The sequence below is a fragment of the Mus caroli genome, chromosome 8 (assembly GCF_900094665.2).
Source record: "Mus caroli chromosome 8, CAROLI_EIJ_v1.1, whole genome shotgun sequence".
Lineage (NCBI taxonomy): Eukaryota > Metazoa > Chordata > Mammalia > Rodentia > Muridae > Mus > Mus caroli.
In genome coordinates, this window is record NC_034577.1 from 100,951,533 (window position 1) to 100,966,303 (window position 14,771).

General features: G+C 44.1%; 1 protein-coding gene across 2 annotated transcripts in view; it reads left to right on the top strand.

Annotated features, from left to right (window-relative positions):
* Positions 1-4,311: 4,311 nt before the first annotated feature.
* Phlpp2 (PH domain and leucine rich repeat protein phosphatase 2) overlaps positions 4,312-14,771 on the top strand; it is a 74,801-nt gene continuing 64,341 nt past the window's right edge. For both annotated transcript variants that reach the window (XM_021170074.2, XM_029480886.1), the window contains exons 1-2: positions 4,312-4,481; positions 12,536-12,804. In XM_021170074.2, the coding sequence (XP_021025733.1) occupies positions 4,383-4,481; positions 12,536-12,804 (368 nt within the window). In that variant the 5' untranslated portion in view covers positions 4,312-4,382. The remainder of the gene's footprint in view (positions 4,482-12,535; positions 12,805-14,771) is intronic.

A 14,771-nucleotide genomic window follows, 5' to 3' on the forward strand; every position in this document is an offset into this window, starting at 1 on the left:
CTTTGCTGCCTTGCTTCTTGGATGTGAATCAGAAGCCCTAGATGAATTCTTACTCCAAAGCTTTGAGCTACACTGAGCCTTTTAATGTTCCTTTGAGCATAAATCTCACCTAGAGAAGAAACATTTAAAAACCTTGTAGATGTTTTACACAGAGAAAAGTCCAAAGAGCAAGTGGACATTTAACTGGAATGCAGTTACTGTCAGGTTTGTTTTCTCCACATAGGCGAGTCCTCAAAGCTCTGAAGCCACTATGATGAACTATGTAGCAAGGGTACCCATGTTTTATTGTAAGTTAGGGTTCCTGTTTTGTTTGATTGCTTGGCTGATTTTGGTGAGTTGTTTTGGTGACTTGATAGAGAAAGGCCTAACTAGCCCAAATGAATGACATTCCATGGCTTATTTTGCATAACACGTGAATTCCTTTTTTACTTGGAGGCAGGTGAAAGGGCAGCCTCTGTTGTGTAAAGGTGGTGTTCCTCAGGAGCCATTCTGCTTGTTATTTGAAATAGTCACTCACTAGGACCTGGGGTTCACCCATTAGACAAAGCTGGGTGGCTACCGAGTCTCCACATCCCAGGGGCTGTGATTATATTAGACCTGCTTTGAGGAGTCCAGGTCCTCATGCTGGCATGGCAAATTATCTTCACAAACTTGATAAGTTTTTTGGTGAAGGTTGAAAGCTCTTGGTTTTCTCTTAGCTCTCACTATCCCTAACGTTCCCTTAATTGAGAATGAAGAAGATAGGACAGTTTCTAGGTTGAAGAGGGGAAGGATGTGGGCCTGGGTAGGTTATCTCCTTTATGCAGCAGTGCCCTTTGGCACCGTTTGATAACATTTCTATAAACTTGTTTTCTACTTGGAGTAGTTAAAATACATCGTTTCTGTATTTAAGTTTAACTGATGGAAATCTAAACATAGGTGAAACTGTAAAAGCTACAGTAAACAGAGACTAGACGTTTACTTAACCGTATGATGGATGGTTTGTGCCTAGGTTTAAATGTCATTCCAGAACTACAAGATTAATTTTAATCACTTGAATGGCTTATTATTCTGTGATCTCCAGTTCAGCTGTCTTTATATGTGGGGGAGAAAAACTGTTCAGTGGTTGGAGGTGCAGCTTAGTACTTGCCTAGCTTATATGAAGCCCTAGGCACACTTTAAAAGGAGAAACAGAAAAAAAATTCCTTCGAACTTTGAAATCAGGTAAACACTGGAACCAGAGGACAGAACACCTAAGCCTGCTTATCCTGTGGTCACATAACATTGGGGTTGGACCTAAAGAAGACTTTGTGGTCACCGAAAGATTGGGAGCTAGGTATCAGTAAACGGATCTGAAGTTCCAGGCTCCTCTACTGTAGTCTGACATTATGGATCTTTCTCCACAGTGTTCTAGAGAGGTAGTGTGCGTGTGGAACCCAAGAGGAAGGAGAGGCGGGGTCCTAATGCTTCTTTGCCTTAGGATGATGTGTAGTGAGGAGCCTGCAGTGACAGCAGATGGTTTTGTGGATACACACACCCACCCCACACATACATACATCCCAGAGGAATTTATTTTTAGGGTTAGTCTCAGCTGTTCACCATTTCCAGAAATTATGGTTACATAACACTTGGCATACATGTTGCCTTGACCTGGGGGAGAGCATCAATTGTGACCTTTGTGACAGTGTGCTATGTTAATGGCAGTCCATAATCTGAAAAGGAGACATCAGTTGATTATTGCTGATGAACTGGATCTGAAGTAGTGGGGACCTTTAAAGGTAGCTGCTTAGGAAAAACTGATTTCTCTGAGACCTTCCGGCCAGTGCTCTTGGGCTATTTTTTTTTTTTTTTTATAAGTGGTGTTGCTAGTTTGAAGTAGTAAATCTTAGCTTCTAGCATATGGATTCATTTTGAATTGATGGTGTATGGTGTAGGCTACTATCCAGATAAGGAAAAAGATAACCATCTACAAAACATTGCTGTTCCCCAGAATGAACTCATTGCTGGACTTGGGACAGCAAAGTGATAAGTCACATGCGATCTGTAAAAGGTAATCGGTAGTACCTGAAGAAAGTGGCTTTTGGAAACCATCTCCAACTATTTCCCTGCCCTTGGCTATCTACTTCTGTCTTCATGTTGGTGCCTGGTCCATTAAAAATGAAAAAACAAAACAAAAACCAGTGTGTTTGCTGTGAAATCAACCAGGGTTAGAAATCCAACTAAATCAGGTAGGTGTCTGAAATAATTTCAAAGTAGAAAGAAAGCCCTGGGACGTAGCTTTTCTTTCACCTTTTATTAAACTTCGCAGAGAGAAACTATGCTTATTGTAGTAAAAGAAAAGCAAGAAAGGGAGATTGGGACTGTGGTAGAGGAAGGCAGAAAAACGCCTTTTATAGAAGAAATGATTTGTATGAGGCAGAATCTTTGAAGCAAAGTTTTATCTTTTTTTTTTTTTAAGATTTATATATTGTTATATGTAAGTACACTGTAGTTGACTTTAGACACACCAGAAAAGGATGTCAGATCTCATTATGGGTGGTTGTGAGCCATGTGGTTGCTGGGAATTGAACTCAGGACCTTCGGAAGAGCAGTCAGTGCTCTCAACCGCTGAGCCATCTTGCCAGCCCGCAAAGTTTTATCTTGACATGTCAATTAGCTCCAAATTGAACAAAACATCTTAAGACAGGGCCAGTTCTATCTTGAATGCTGTTGCTTTTAAGCCTACAGTTAAAATACTCCAGACAAGTAGTTGCACAGGCCAAACTGAAGCAATGGGTAATAGATGACCCTTTGTCGGTTATCTTAGAAGTTGTTTTGCTTTTTAATCCCTTACAAGTTGGCTGAATATTCAACACATACATAAGAGAGGAAGCCCTAAAAATGAAGAGATCTAGAAGGCTTCTTACAAAATGTAGGAGCAGTTTAATGCTAATCACCTTTTGGGAAACTTAGAATTTCAGAATTACAGTGGCTACTATGAATCTTTAATATGAGTTAGGCTCTTTGTGTGTGCTGTCCACTCCACCTTGATAATGGCCAGGCAGATGTTAATCTAGTTCATTCACTCCTTAAGAACCAATGCAAGGGTCTAGAGAGATGGCTTAGTGGTTCAGAGCACTGGCTGCTCTTCCAGAGAACCCAGGGTCAACTCCCAGAGCTCACCCACCTGTCAATTTACAACCATCTATAACTCCAGGTACAGAGGATCTGACACTGTCTTCTGGCCCCTATCATCAGTCATACACGTGTTGCATAGACTTAATACCCATAACAACACGAAAGACCCACCTGAAGCTGGGCATAGTGGTGCATATCTGCACTGGGGAGGTGGAGACAGGAGACTCTAAAAGTTTAAGGCCAGTTTTGGTTATATAGTGAGTTCCGGTCTGCCTGGGCTATGTGTAATTTTCTGTCTCAAAAAAAAAAAAAATCCGAAAGAATTAGATCAAGTAATTTGTACACGTATAGAATGTATAGATCTAATAATGAGTACAATTAGCCGGGCGTGGTGGTGCACGCCTTTAATCCCAGCACTCGGGAAGCAGAGGCAGGCGGATTTCTGAGTTCGAGGCCAGCCTGGTCTACAAAGTGAGTTCCAGGACAGCCAGGGCTACATAGAGAAACCCTGTCTCGAAAAACCAAAAAAAAAAAAAAAAAAGTACAATTGAGATTTGGAATTAGGCAGATATAATTTGGCCCACTAACCACAAAACTATCTATCACTCCAGGAACTAAAAGAGTCAGCTTTTAAAATAGTCTTCGGTGAATTAAGACTTGTAAAATAGAAAGCGGGCTTACACACCATGTTACCGGTTGAGGATGAGAAAGGAAATCTGATACTTTGATTACAGGAAAAGGACACTAAACTGTGCCTGGAAAGCTTAGTGTACTTGAGGTGGTTTGATGAAGAAGGTCGCCAGCTATCCCTAAGAGGTGAGTATAAGCAACAGTTCTTTCACCGCCAGTGGGTGCCAGGGGACAAGACACATTTGGGAGCAGGAAGCATCTTGGATGGAGAATTCCAGCGCCGCCCCTGGTGGAGGGTTGTATCTTGTCTATTTTAACAGGTGCAGGCCTTACCTGTCTTTTCCTCTGGCCGCTTCTTGGAGGACCCAGAAAGCACCAAATTGCTCTCCCTGCGCCCTGGTCCTCCGATCTCAGGGTGGAGCGCAGCGGAGGCTTACTCCACCTGCAGTGGCGCCAGCCTCCCACAATTCTACTCCGGCCTCGCCAGGCCGGCGACTACGCAGGTCCAGCGGGCCGGGGCGGGACAGAAGGGGGCGGAGCGTCTTGTTTAGGGGCGGGGTCTAGGCGGAGGGGCGAGGCCTCCCGCTGCTCGCGCGCGCCTCCGAGGCTCGCGCTGTCGCGCCGGGCCGGGCGTCTCTGTAAATCCTTGGCCGCCAATGGGGGAGGTGGAGCCCGTGCCCGCGGGCCCGCTGGAGCCCCCGGAGCCACCTGAAGCGGCGGTACCTCGCCGGCCTGGAGGGATTCGGGTCCTAAAGGTGAGACGGCAGGGGGAGGGAGGAAGCAAGAGGGCCGTGGCCGCCTTCGCTAAGCTGCTCGAGGCGGCGGGCGCCCCCCGCCCTGCGTCCCTGGGCCGCTTGCACTTGGCCCGGCCGCCGCGGGCCTGCTGTGGGGCCTCCGGGCCGAGTCCCCGCCCTGGCCTCGGCCGCCCCGCTTCCCGGCGCTGTCCATCCCTGACCGCCGCCCGGCAGGCCCACGCCTTCGGGCAGCCGCTGCCCCCACCTTCCTTCCTCCCCGCATCCCCGGGACCTCCGTCTCCTCGCTGGGCCTAGCCCGGGGCCCCGGGACGGGTTCCGGGGGGCTCCGAGGGCCGGCCGCGCCTGGCGGGAGTCAGGCGGCGAGAGTACGCAGGACTCGGCGGACACCTGAAGACATCACCCCAGCTGGAGGATGGCGGCGGCGATTGGCCAGGCGCCGTGGTGTGCGCGGGCTGCGCCGGCGGGAGCGGCCACGCTGCCCTCGGGACTGGCTACGGGAGTTCCGAACCGGCTCTCGGCTCCAAGACGCAACACCCAGCGCTTCCCGCTCCGGGGACAGTCCCGGAGGATCTGCTGCCTGTGGACCTGCTGGGCGTGTTGCAGGGTTTGGGGGGCGGGGGTGGGGGAGCAGAGCCCAAAGGGGCACTCCTGCTTGGCTGACAATCCGGGGAGAAGGCAGTGGGGGAGCCGTTATGCAACAGGCAGCTAAGCGGGGCTTTTTGGTAGAATCAGGGGAGTAGGAGGATTGGAAAACAGATGCAGGGGAAAGGGGAGTGGAGCCTTGAAGGTGAGTGATGACAAGAAGTTTCTATGCAGGAAGAATGCAGAAGGTGAGCTGAGGTGAGGTCAGCAGAGATGGCTAAAGGGTGGCTAACTGGGTGGAGTTCTCTGCTAACCTCTGAAATAGTGCAGAGACATTTTTTTTCTGTAGGTTCGGTATATAAACGAACTGGAATAGTGGAATGGAATTCCTCTAGAGTTCTAGAAGAGCAGCAATTGGCAGGATTTAAAACTTGCCAAAGAAGAAGAGGAAGAAAATTGAGATTTAATGTGTTTCGAAAACAGTCTGCCAAACATCGAAGATACTTAATGTTAAAAGCAAACCTTAAGTAATTAAATGAGATTGTTGTTGAGTAATATTTCCTTTTATTAAGATTATTAGTAAAGTAGCACAAAGATGGGAGCAGCAGAAAATTTTATTTCTTGTACTTAGTGAATTCATAAAACCAATACTCAGTAGACTGAAATCTTATTTTCTGGCACCTCCCAGTGTTAATGCATAGTTTACTTTAGACTAACTTCATAACTGTTACCCACACTGGAGTTTACTCAAGCATAAATCCAAGTGTAATTACTCAAAGTCTTCTAGATATTTAAAATGATAACAAATAACGAACTGTAAATTGTGAGTGGATTCAGTAATCTGCAGGACTAACTTATGAGGAAATAGTTTTGAGAGATATCAAATGTCTTTTGGTATGCAAAGGATGGTCAATTTAAAAAAAAAAAAAACTTTCCTTGTAACTCTTTTGGGTCATGTTGAAATGGCCAATTGCATGAATGGAAATCTTTATTGAAGGCTGTCTTCCCCTGGTTCCCGAAGCTCTCATCTTGGGATCATTAGATTCCAGTGATGGGTCGGTCAGTCTTGATTCTTGGTCAGAATTGAGCTCTTGCCATGAAAGTCTTTCTGAAAGACCTTCCTGGCCTTCTTTCCTGAATTAGTTGACACTGATCCTCGTAAATAAGTGGGATAGATGGTGATGGAAACAGGCCTTGTGTGTCCCACAAGCAGAAGTCCTCTGGGGTTGCGGAGTGGTTCGCTCTCTCAATTGTAGCCTATAAAGAGTACAAGAGGGGAGTGAGCAGCAGACTTTCTGAACCTTGAAGAATGTCATGTTTGCTCACAAGTTTTTCTCTGGAGATGTTTGTAAAGACTTCTCTAGCCTAGGAGCATGGCTCTGGGTTAGGAGTGTTGCTCAGTGCTAGAGGGTCAGCAGCCCTCCAACATACAAGGCTCTGGTTCTATTCCTCAGCTCAAGCATCAAAATACTTATAAAAAGTTGGTGCATGCCTTAATCTTAGCACTTGGGAAGCAGAGGCAGGCAGATCTCTGAGTTCTAGGGCAGCCTGATCTACAGAGTTCCAGAACAGCCAGAGATACAGAGAGAACCCCTGTCTTGAAAAACAAAACAAATAAACAAAAAGACTTTTTATTCCTTTATACTTACACCCAAATCATGAACATTATTCTCAAGTTTTCATAAAAAGCTCTTCATAAAAGCCCTACATGACTGAGTCAACATAATTTATTCAGATTATATCAAGGACCGTAGGACACTGGAGCATTTTATTCTAAATATACTGCTAAGCCAAGGCTCTTGGTTCGTACCTATGGCCTCTGCTATTCAGAAGGTTGACATGAGATCACACTTAAGCCTCAGGGTCTAAGGCCAGCTTGAGCAACGTAGAATGTATGTCAAAGTTCTAAAACTTTCTCAAGTTCCTGAATCAGGCTCAAGAGTTTCAGATGTTCCCTATGCTTTTGAGATTATGGTTTAGTTTAATCAATCAGGAGATGATAGGAAGTTACAGCCTATCTGGTTTGAATATTTGTCTTTTGTTTTTATCAAACTAGATGTCTTTGAAGTTGTGTTTAGGTGCCTGCATGTTTGTGTGCCTGTGTATGGAGGCCAGGGGTGGATGTCAGATGTCTTTATCTATTGCTCTTCACCTTTTTGTTTGAGACTGGCTTTCTAACTGAACCAACTCTACTAGACTGGCCTTTGGGTCTCCATCTTCCAGCACTGGGGTTGCCTGTATTTACTGCCAGGTCCTGAGTTTACTCATGTGTAGTGACTTGAACTCAGATCTTGTGCTTCCGTGCCAAGCACATCACTGATTCAGCTGTCTGCTCAGCCCTGACTGTTGTGTAGCCCTGGCTGGTCTGGAACTTGTTATATATTCCATATTGATCTAGAACTTGCAGAACTTCAGTCCTGCCTTTGCTTCCTGAATGCCATATGGGTTCTAAACAACCAATTCCAAAACATTTCTAATGAGCTGAAAGGTTCTTCCTCTCCCTGTTGTCGTACTCTTTCTGGTCCCTTAGAAACACTTCATAACGTAATACTGTTTAAAACTGTTATTATTTTAGATCTTGAAGGCAGAAACATCGACCTTAAAGTGTTCTACATTCTGATGGGTTGGTCAGGCCAGAGCATGAGACTACCTTTGAGCTGACCTTAGTCCTCATATATTATCTTTATTCTTAGAATTAAAAGTATTAAACACAAGTGGTGGCTACTCAGCTCATGGTCTGAAAACGGTTGGCTTTGTAGACAGATTTTAATATTTAAAACAGTTTTTTAGGTTTATATTATCTTATGGGCTGAGTGTTTTGCTTGCATGTATATATGTGCACTACAGGCATGCTGGTGCCTGTGGAAGTCAGAAGAAGGCTTCAGGTCTCCTGTTTTATGGTTGGTTATGAGTTACTTGTGTGGGTGCTGAGAATTGAACCTGGGTCCTCTGCAAGAGCATCAGGGGTTGTAACTGCTGATGTAGCTCTCTAGCCCTGACCTTTAGATGGTGAGTCTTTGTCTGTGTGTGTGATGTGATGTGTGGTTGTAATTGTATTCCCTTCTGGGTAAGTTTGTGATAACAGCTTTCATAAAAGTAAAGCAGAAAGCAAACTATCCACAGACGAGCAGCCCGGAGCTCGCTGACTCTTAGAAGTCGAAGCTGCCTAGAGGACAGTGCCACTGCAGCACTGCCCGCTCGGGAGTTCTCTCCAGCAGTTCCTTCCTCATGAGGTAGGCAGTGGAGCAAGACATTCCTGAGAAGAAGGAAGCACTAGGTAATTTAGTGGTGGCTAATAATAGCTCAACACTCTATCTTTGTTATTGTTGCTATATGGACATCTTTGCTTTGCTTGTTTTCAAGGCCTGTAAATGGCTGTTGGTGAAATGCAGGTAAATCCTATCTCTAGCTCCTCAGAGTTTTACTTCAGAGAGTCTAGAGTGTAGAATTATAGATAGTCAGATCTTGAGATGACCCACAAACGTGTGTTTTGATAACATAAAGCTCTTTACAAAATGTATAGTCTTAGAGGAATGCATGTGCACAGGTAACCAGTAGATGCTGGGTGTGGTGGTACACACTGTAATCTCTGTACTTGGGAGAGGGATCAAAGAGTCAGGGTTGGCCTCACCTACAGAGTGATTTGGAGGCCAACATGGGGTACATAGGATCCCATCTCAAACAAACAGTTCTTGGAATAAAATTTATAATACTTCTTGGTCTTTCTAGACTTTTTCTAAGACCATGGAGATCAGTGAATCATTATTTGACCTGCTAACTCATTATATTTTTATTGTTCTTTTGGCAGCAGGATTTCACTTTGTAGGCCTGACTGTCAGGGCTCAAACTTGTAACAGTCTTTCTGTCTCAGCCTCTTGAGTTCTGAGAGCACAAATGTGTGCGTCAGTCTCGGTGGTGTGCAGGGTGTGTCTACTCACTCTTCCTTTCTACTTTAGTGTAGGATGCAGAGCCTCTTTGTGTAAATCTTACTCTACCACAGAGAACACTGGCCAGAGGGACTTGTTAGTAGTCTTTATCAGGGATTAGGAAATAAATCGTTTTTCAAAATTAGCTGCAGGTGGGCTATTCAGTGGTTACAGTCTCTTAGTGGTACAAACATGATGGCTCTTGTATGTTTGAGATGAACACTTGAAAGCCCTTTATTGATTCACAGAATAAGCTGAGATTGAGCTTGGAGGGAAAGGGCCTGATTTCCACCTGTCAGGGCTACATTTGTATAATTTTGAATAATTGTAAGACCTTGAAGAGCTGCAGGAAGATCGGTCAGTGAAGGCTGAAAGTGGCCTTCAGTTGTCGAGTGCCCATCTGCTGTGTCAGGGCTGCGGTCAATCCAGGGGACTGTTTTTCAAAAGCCAATTTACCTGTGTACCCTAAATTTTAAAGTGAGGGCATTCATCTTCTTGTTTTAAAGTCACCACATGCCTGCTTACCCTGGCTTTTACTGTTTACTAGTTTTGATGTAGTCTTGGACTTGATCCTCTCTTGCCTCTAACTTGGGTCTCCAGCATCTGGGATTACAGACCTATGTCTCTATGCCTGGCTTCATTTACAGTTGTTCTTAAGTAGCTGCTCTCTCTCAAACTAATACTTTCTTTATATGTATTTCTGTTTTCTAATGAGGAATACTAGTAAAAATGGTTTTATTTATTTTGACTTTGGAGATAAAAATTATTTATTTTACAAAAAATGAGACTTCCTTTTTTTTTTTTTTTTTTTTGGTTTTTCGAGACAGGGTTTCTCAGAATAGCCCTGGCTGTCCTAGAACTCACTTTGTAGACCATGCTGGCCTCGAAATTCGCTTGCCTCTGCCTCCTGAGTGCTGGGATTAAAGGCGTGAACCACCATGCCCACCTGAGACTTCCTTTTTAAGTTTATTCAATTCCTTGTTATAGCTAATTAGTGAAGCTAAAGTGGAGAATGGGTGTCAATTCCCGTGGTGGTACCTGGTCTTTGCATCTGTGTCTGTGACAATCTACATTAAAAACGCTCTCCAGGGTGTCTGGTGAAGGGAATGAGAAGCCACAGAAACGATTGCATTCATGGCCAAGCCTGTGTAGTAGACTCTACTCAAGGGGAAGTGTTCTGTTGAGAGCAGGATCTTGATGCTAGGCATGGTGGGAGCTGTGGAAGGTTCCAGAGTGAGCCCTGCGTTTGAGTAGGGCTTTGGAGAACAAGCATGTGAATAAGTTGAAGATGTTTTAGACATGCCACAGTGTAGTGGAATGGTTAACTAGCTAAGGGACACAGATGGCTAGAGAGGAGTGACACATGGCAAAGGGTAGTGGGAAGTCAGTGGACGTTTCCATTTTGTTGAATATAAATGTTCCATCGTGAAAACAACAGGCAAATGGTGACTTTTAGAAATGGTTTGCTGCTGTTTTCATTTTTGTTTGTTTTGAAACAACCTCACTGTGTAGGCCAGGCCAGCTTGGGGCGCACTCATGGAGGCTAAGGTTTTCCTGACACTCAAGATACTCTCCTTGCTCTGCGGCCTGACTGTTAAATTATAGCAGTGCCTTGCCTCACCTTGTCAGGCTGGACATTTGTTTCATGTTGGTTCTTAACAGTTCTTGCCGTAATGTGGCTTGACTGCACAGTACGTATGTGAGTTTCCCACCCTATAGCCAGCAGTAGTTATTTTGAAGCGTGCCAGGAGTCGGACAGCTCCTGTATATAAGACTGTGCTGTTTAGTGCTCTCCGTGCTGGTTTGCACTGAGGTCTGGGGGCCAAGTTAAAGAGAGAGGTTGTTACTAAGTGACTTCATGGTGTGAAAGGCTTACTTTATATGTATCAGATTCTATCTGAAATGTGAATTAGTAATTATTATTTTGATTTTTTTTTACTATTAAAACCCCTTTGGAAATAAAAGCATCAGACACTGACATTAACCAGACCCAAAGTCTGTACAACTTAATGAACTTATATATAGTTAGAATTGGCATACAAAACAGAAACTTCACATTAAATTTGACACTTTTGGTATTAAATTTATTTATTTTATGCACTTATCCACCACCAAGACCCCTCCAAAAAACTATTTATCAGAATTAGAACTAGAAAAACATTTATCTTTTTATATATATATATATATGTGTATATATATATATATATATATATAAACTTGTATCCATTAGCAGCAGCATTCACTCCATATATTCTCTTGTTCTCTTTTCTTTGCTATACTATAATGTGTACATTTGCTGTTATACACACATATATGATTGACTACTGTTCTGTTCTTTAGAATAATGATGAGTGAGTTACGCTTACATTGCTAGGACTGGGTAGCCGAGAGAAGCAACTTAGGTGGGGAGAGGTTTCTTTTGGCTCATGGTTTTAGAGGGTCTGAAGGCATCAAGATGGGGAAGGCAGTTTATGCTCACTGGATGTTGAATCAGGAAGTAGAAAGCACCTTAGAAGGAAGGGCTAGACTCACCCCTGTGAGCTGCCATTGCCAGCTTAGTCCCTGCCTCCTACTGAATAGCACATCATCTGGGGAGTAAGCACTGTCTGTGTGTGTGTGTGTATGTGTGTGTGTGTGTGTGTGTGTGTGTGTGTGTGTAAGACAGGGTCTCACTATGTAGTGCTGGTTTGCCTGGAAGTTTGCAGACCAGGCAGGCCTTGAACTCAGATTTGCCTGCATTTCCCTTTGAATTCTAGGAATAATGGTGTATGTCCTCATGGCTAGCCAGGAACCAGCCTTTGAATGTTTGTCTTGCGATAGTTCAGATTCAGCCCATAACAGATCTGAACTACTAAGTCAGAATGTTGAAAATTTGCCCAAGGCAGGTAGTATATCTATATTTTGTTAGCATATTCCTGAAAACAAAACAGGCTCAAATGGGATGGTAGATGGAAGCGTAAAGGGCAGCGTTGTAGGGTTCTCTAAAGGAGCAGAGCTGAGACAACTGATATCAAAGGGACTTCCAGGATGGAGTGCAGACAGTTCAGCAATAGCTATCTCACAACAAAAGGCTGAGACTCTGGTAGTTGTTGAGCCCCCAGGACTAGATGTCTCAGCAGTCTGAATCTAGTGCTAGAGTCTGGGGAGGTTCTTGAAAAACTGTTCATTGTCAGTCTGTGTTGGAATCTTGAAGAAGTTGGATTTAATACCAGTTACAGTAACAGGATAGACAAACTTGCCAGCAAAGTCAGGGCAGGCAGGCAGACAGTAGCAAAGCTTCCTTCTTTGTGTCCTTTTACGTGAGCTGCCAATAGGTGTGGCCCAGGTTTAGGGTGAATGTACCTGCTTCAGTAATCTGTTTAAGAAAAGCCCTTTCTCACTGCTGGGCTGCAATGTGGGCCTAGTTGATTCTAGATGTTGCCAAGTTGACAAGATCAGCCACTGCCGAGGGGATGCCTGACCAGCCAGCGTTGAGTATAAGGACGGAACACATGCAATTCAGACCAATGTTCTTGTTAATGATTTCTTTCTCTTGGTACTTTTCAGAGAAATATGAAACACAATGGGAGCAGAACTTGTTTGAATAGAAGAAGTAGGTTTGGTTCTCGAGAAAGAGACTGGCTAAGAGAAGATGTGAAGAGAGGCTGTGTTTACCTTTATGGAGCAGACACGACCACTGCCACTACAACCACCACCTCCTCCTCCTCTTCTGATTTACATCTTGTCCTTTGCACAGTAGAGACACCAGCATCAGAAATATGTGCTGGAGAGGGAAGAGAAAGCCTCTATCTACAGCTTCATGGAGATCTGGTCAGGTGAGGCCTAGAGGTTTCCTTCCTGTTGATGTTTTCTTTTGTTTTGAGTCAAGAGCTGCTCTCCTTCACTAGTGTGTTCTCAAACTCACAGTTATGCTTCGGTCTCTGAAGTGCTAGGATTTTAGGCATGCACTGCTATACTGAGCTGAGCTCTGAGTCTTAACACTGATCCTACTGTGATATTAGTAACTTGTCTGTCTGATCGGAAATGGGCTTGAGGATTAAAGCACATTCTGTAAGTGATGGTGGTTTTATAGTCAATGGGCTTGAATAAGATTTGTCCTTGGAATAATTAATGTTTTTAAAAATTACTGTTTTGTATGTAGTGGGTCCACATATTTATGAATGTGCCTGTAGGTCAGAGGTTGATGGCAAGTGTCTTCCTCTATTGTTTCGTAAAGGTTTATTTTGAACTATGTTTAAGGGTGTGTGTGTGTGTGTGTGTGTGTGTATGTGTGTGTGTGTGCACATATGCGCTGTCTGACTTATGTGGTAGGAACCTAGCTCAGGTCCTCTGGACCAGCAGCAAGTGCTCCTAACTGCTAAGGGATCTCTCCAGCCCTGTATTTTGAGGTAGCTGGGAGCTCACCAACTGGTAGACTGACTGATCAGTGAGCCCTGGGTCTCTGCCAGTCTCTCTCTGCCTCTAGTGCTAGTGTTACAGGCATGCGTCAGGCATCAAACCGGGCCTGTGTGTGGGTGCTGGGGGTCCAGACTCAGGCCTTCCTGCTTCCATGGTGGACGCTTCCCTGACTAAGCATCTTTCCGGTCTCGTGCTTTACGAGTTTCAGTCAAAAACCATAATGAAGGAAAATCTGATAGTTCTTCTATCTGGAATACATTGTGGTCCTTTATACAAATTTAAAGATTTAAAAAGTTCCCTTTTGGGGAATTGTAAGTAGAATATCCAAGAGTACAGAGTGAGAAGTAAGTCCTCTGCCCACCAGTCTGGAGCCAGCTACAGCTTTCCATGAAGACAGTTGCTATTATGTTTCTCAAGCATACATGTTCTTATACCTGCACAGCCACATCTTAAAGCAATAATGCTGTACACAACACATTGGTTTTCTTTTTGTTTGTTTGTTTTTTAAGATTTACTCATTTATTATTATATGTAAGTACATTGTAGCTGTCTTCAGGCACACCAGAAGAGGGCGTCAGATCTCATTACAGATGGTTGTGAGCCACCATGTGGATGCTGGGATTTGAACTCAGGACCTCCAGAAGAGTAGTCAGTGCTCTTAACCGCTGAGCCATCTCTCCAGCCCAACACATTGTTGACTTACTATCTCTGAGAGATATCTCATCTCCATATTTATATAAATATCATTTTACTTACTATCTACATGGCTATTCTACTTTATGGGCCACCATAATTTTAACTAATTTCCCTAATCTCTCATTATGGATATTAGCCTGCTACCAGTTGTTAGCACAGCAAACATCACCACAGATGAGTTCCTCTGTATCTTTTCTCTCACACAGAGGGGTTTCTCTGGAGGGTGAGCCCATAGAAGCACAGTTATCCTTAGTCAAAGGAATATGACCATTTATAATTTTGATAGATATCTTCAACTCCTTCATAGAGGTTATATTCCCATCTAAAATAGAAAAATACTGGGCTAGAGAGATGGTTGAGTAGCTAAGAACACCTAGCTGCCTTTCTAGAGGATCTAGGTTCAGTTCCTAGCACTGATATGATGGTTCTCAAACATCTGTAACTCCAGTGTCGGGGACTCAGCATCCTCTTCTGGCTGCCTTGAGCATCAGGCATACACATGGTACACAGACATCCATGTCGGCAAAACATCCATGTATGAAAATAAGTCCTTATTTTTTTGGTTTTTTGAGACAGGGTTTCTCTGTGTAGCCCTGGCTGTCCTGGAACTCACTTTGTAGACCAGGCTGGCCTTGAACTCAGAAATCCTCCTGCCTCTGCCTCTCAAATGCTGGGATTAAAGGCGTGC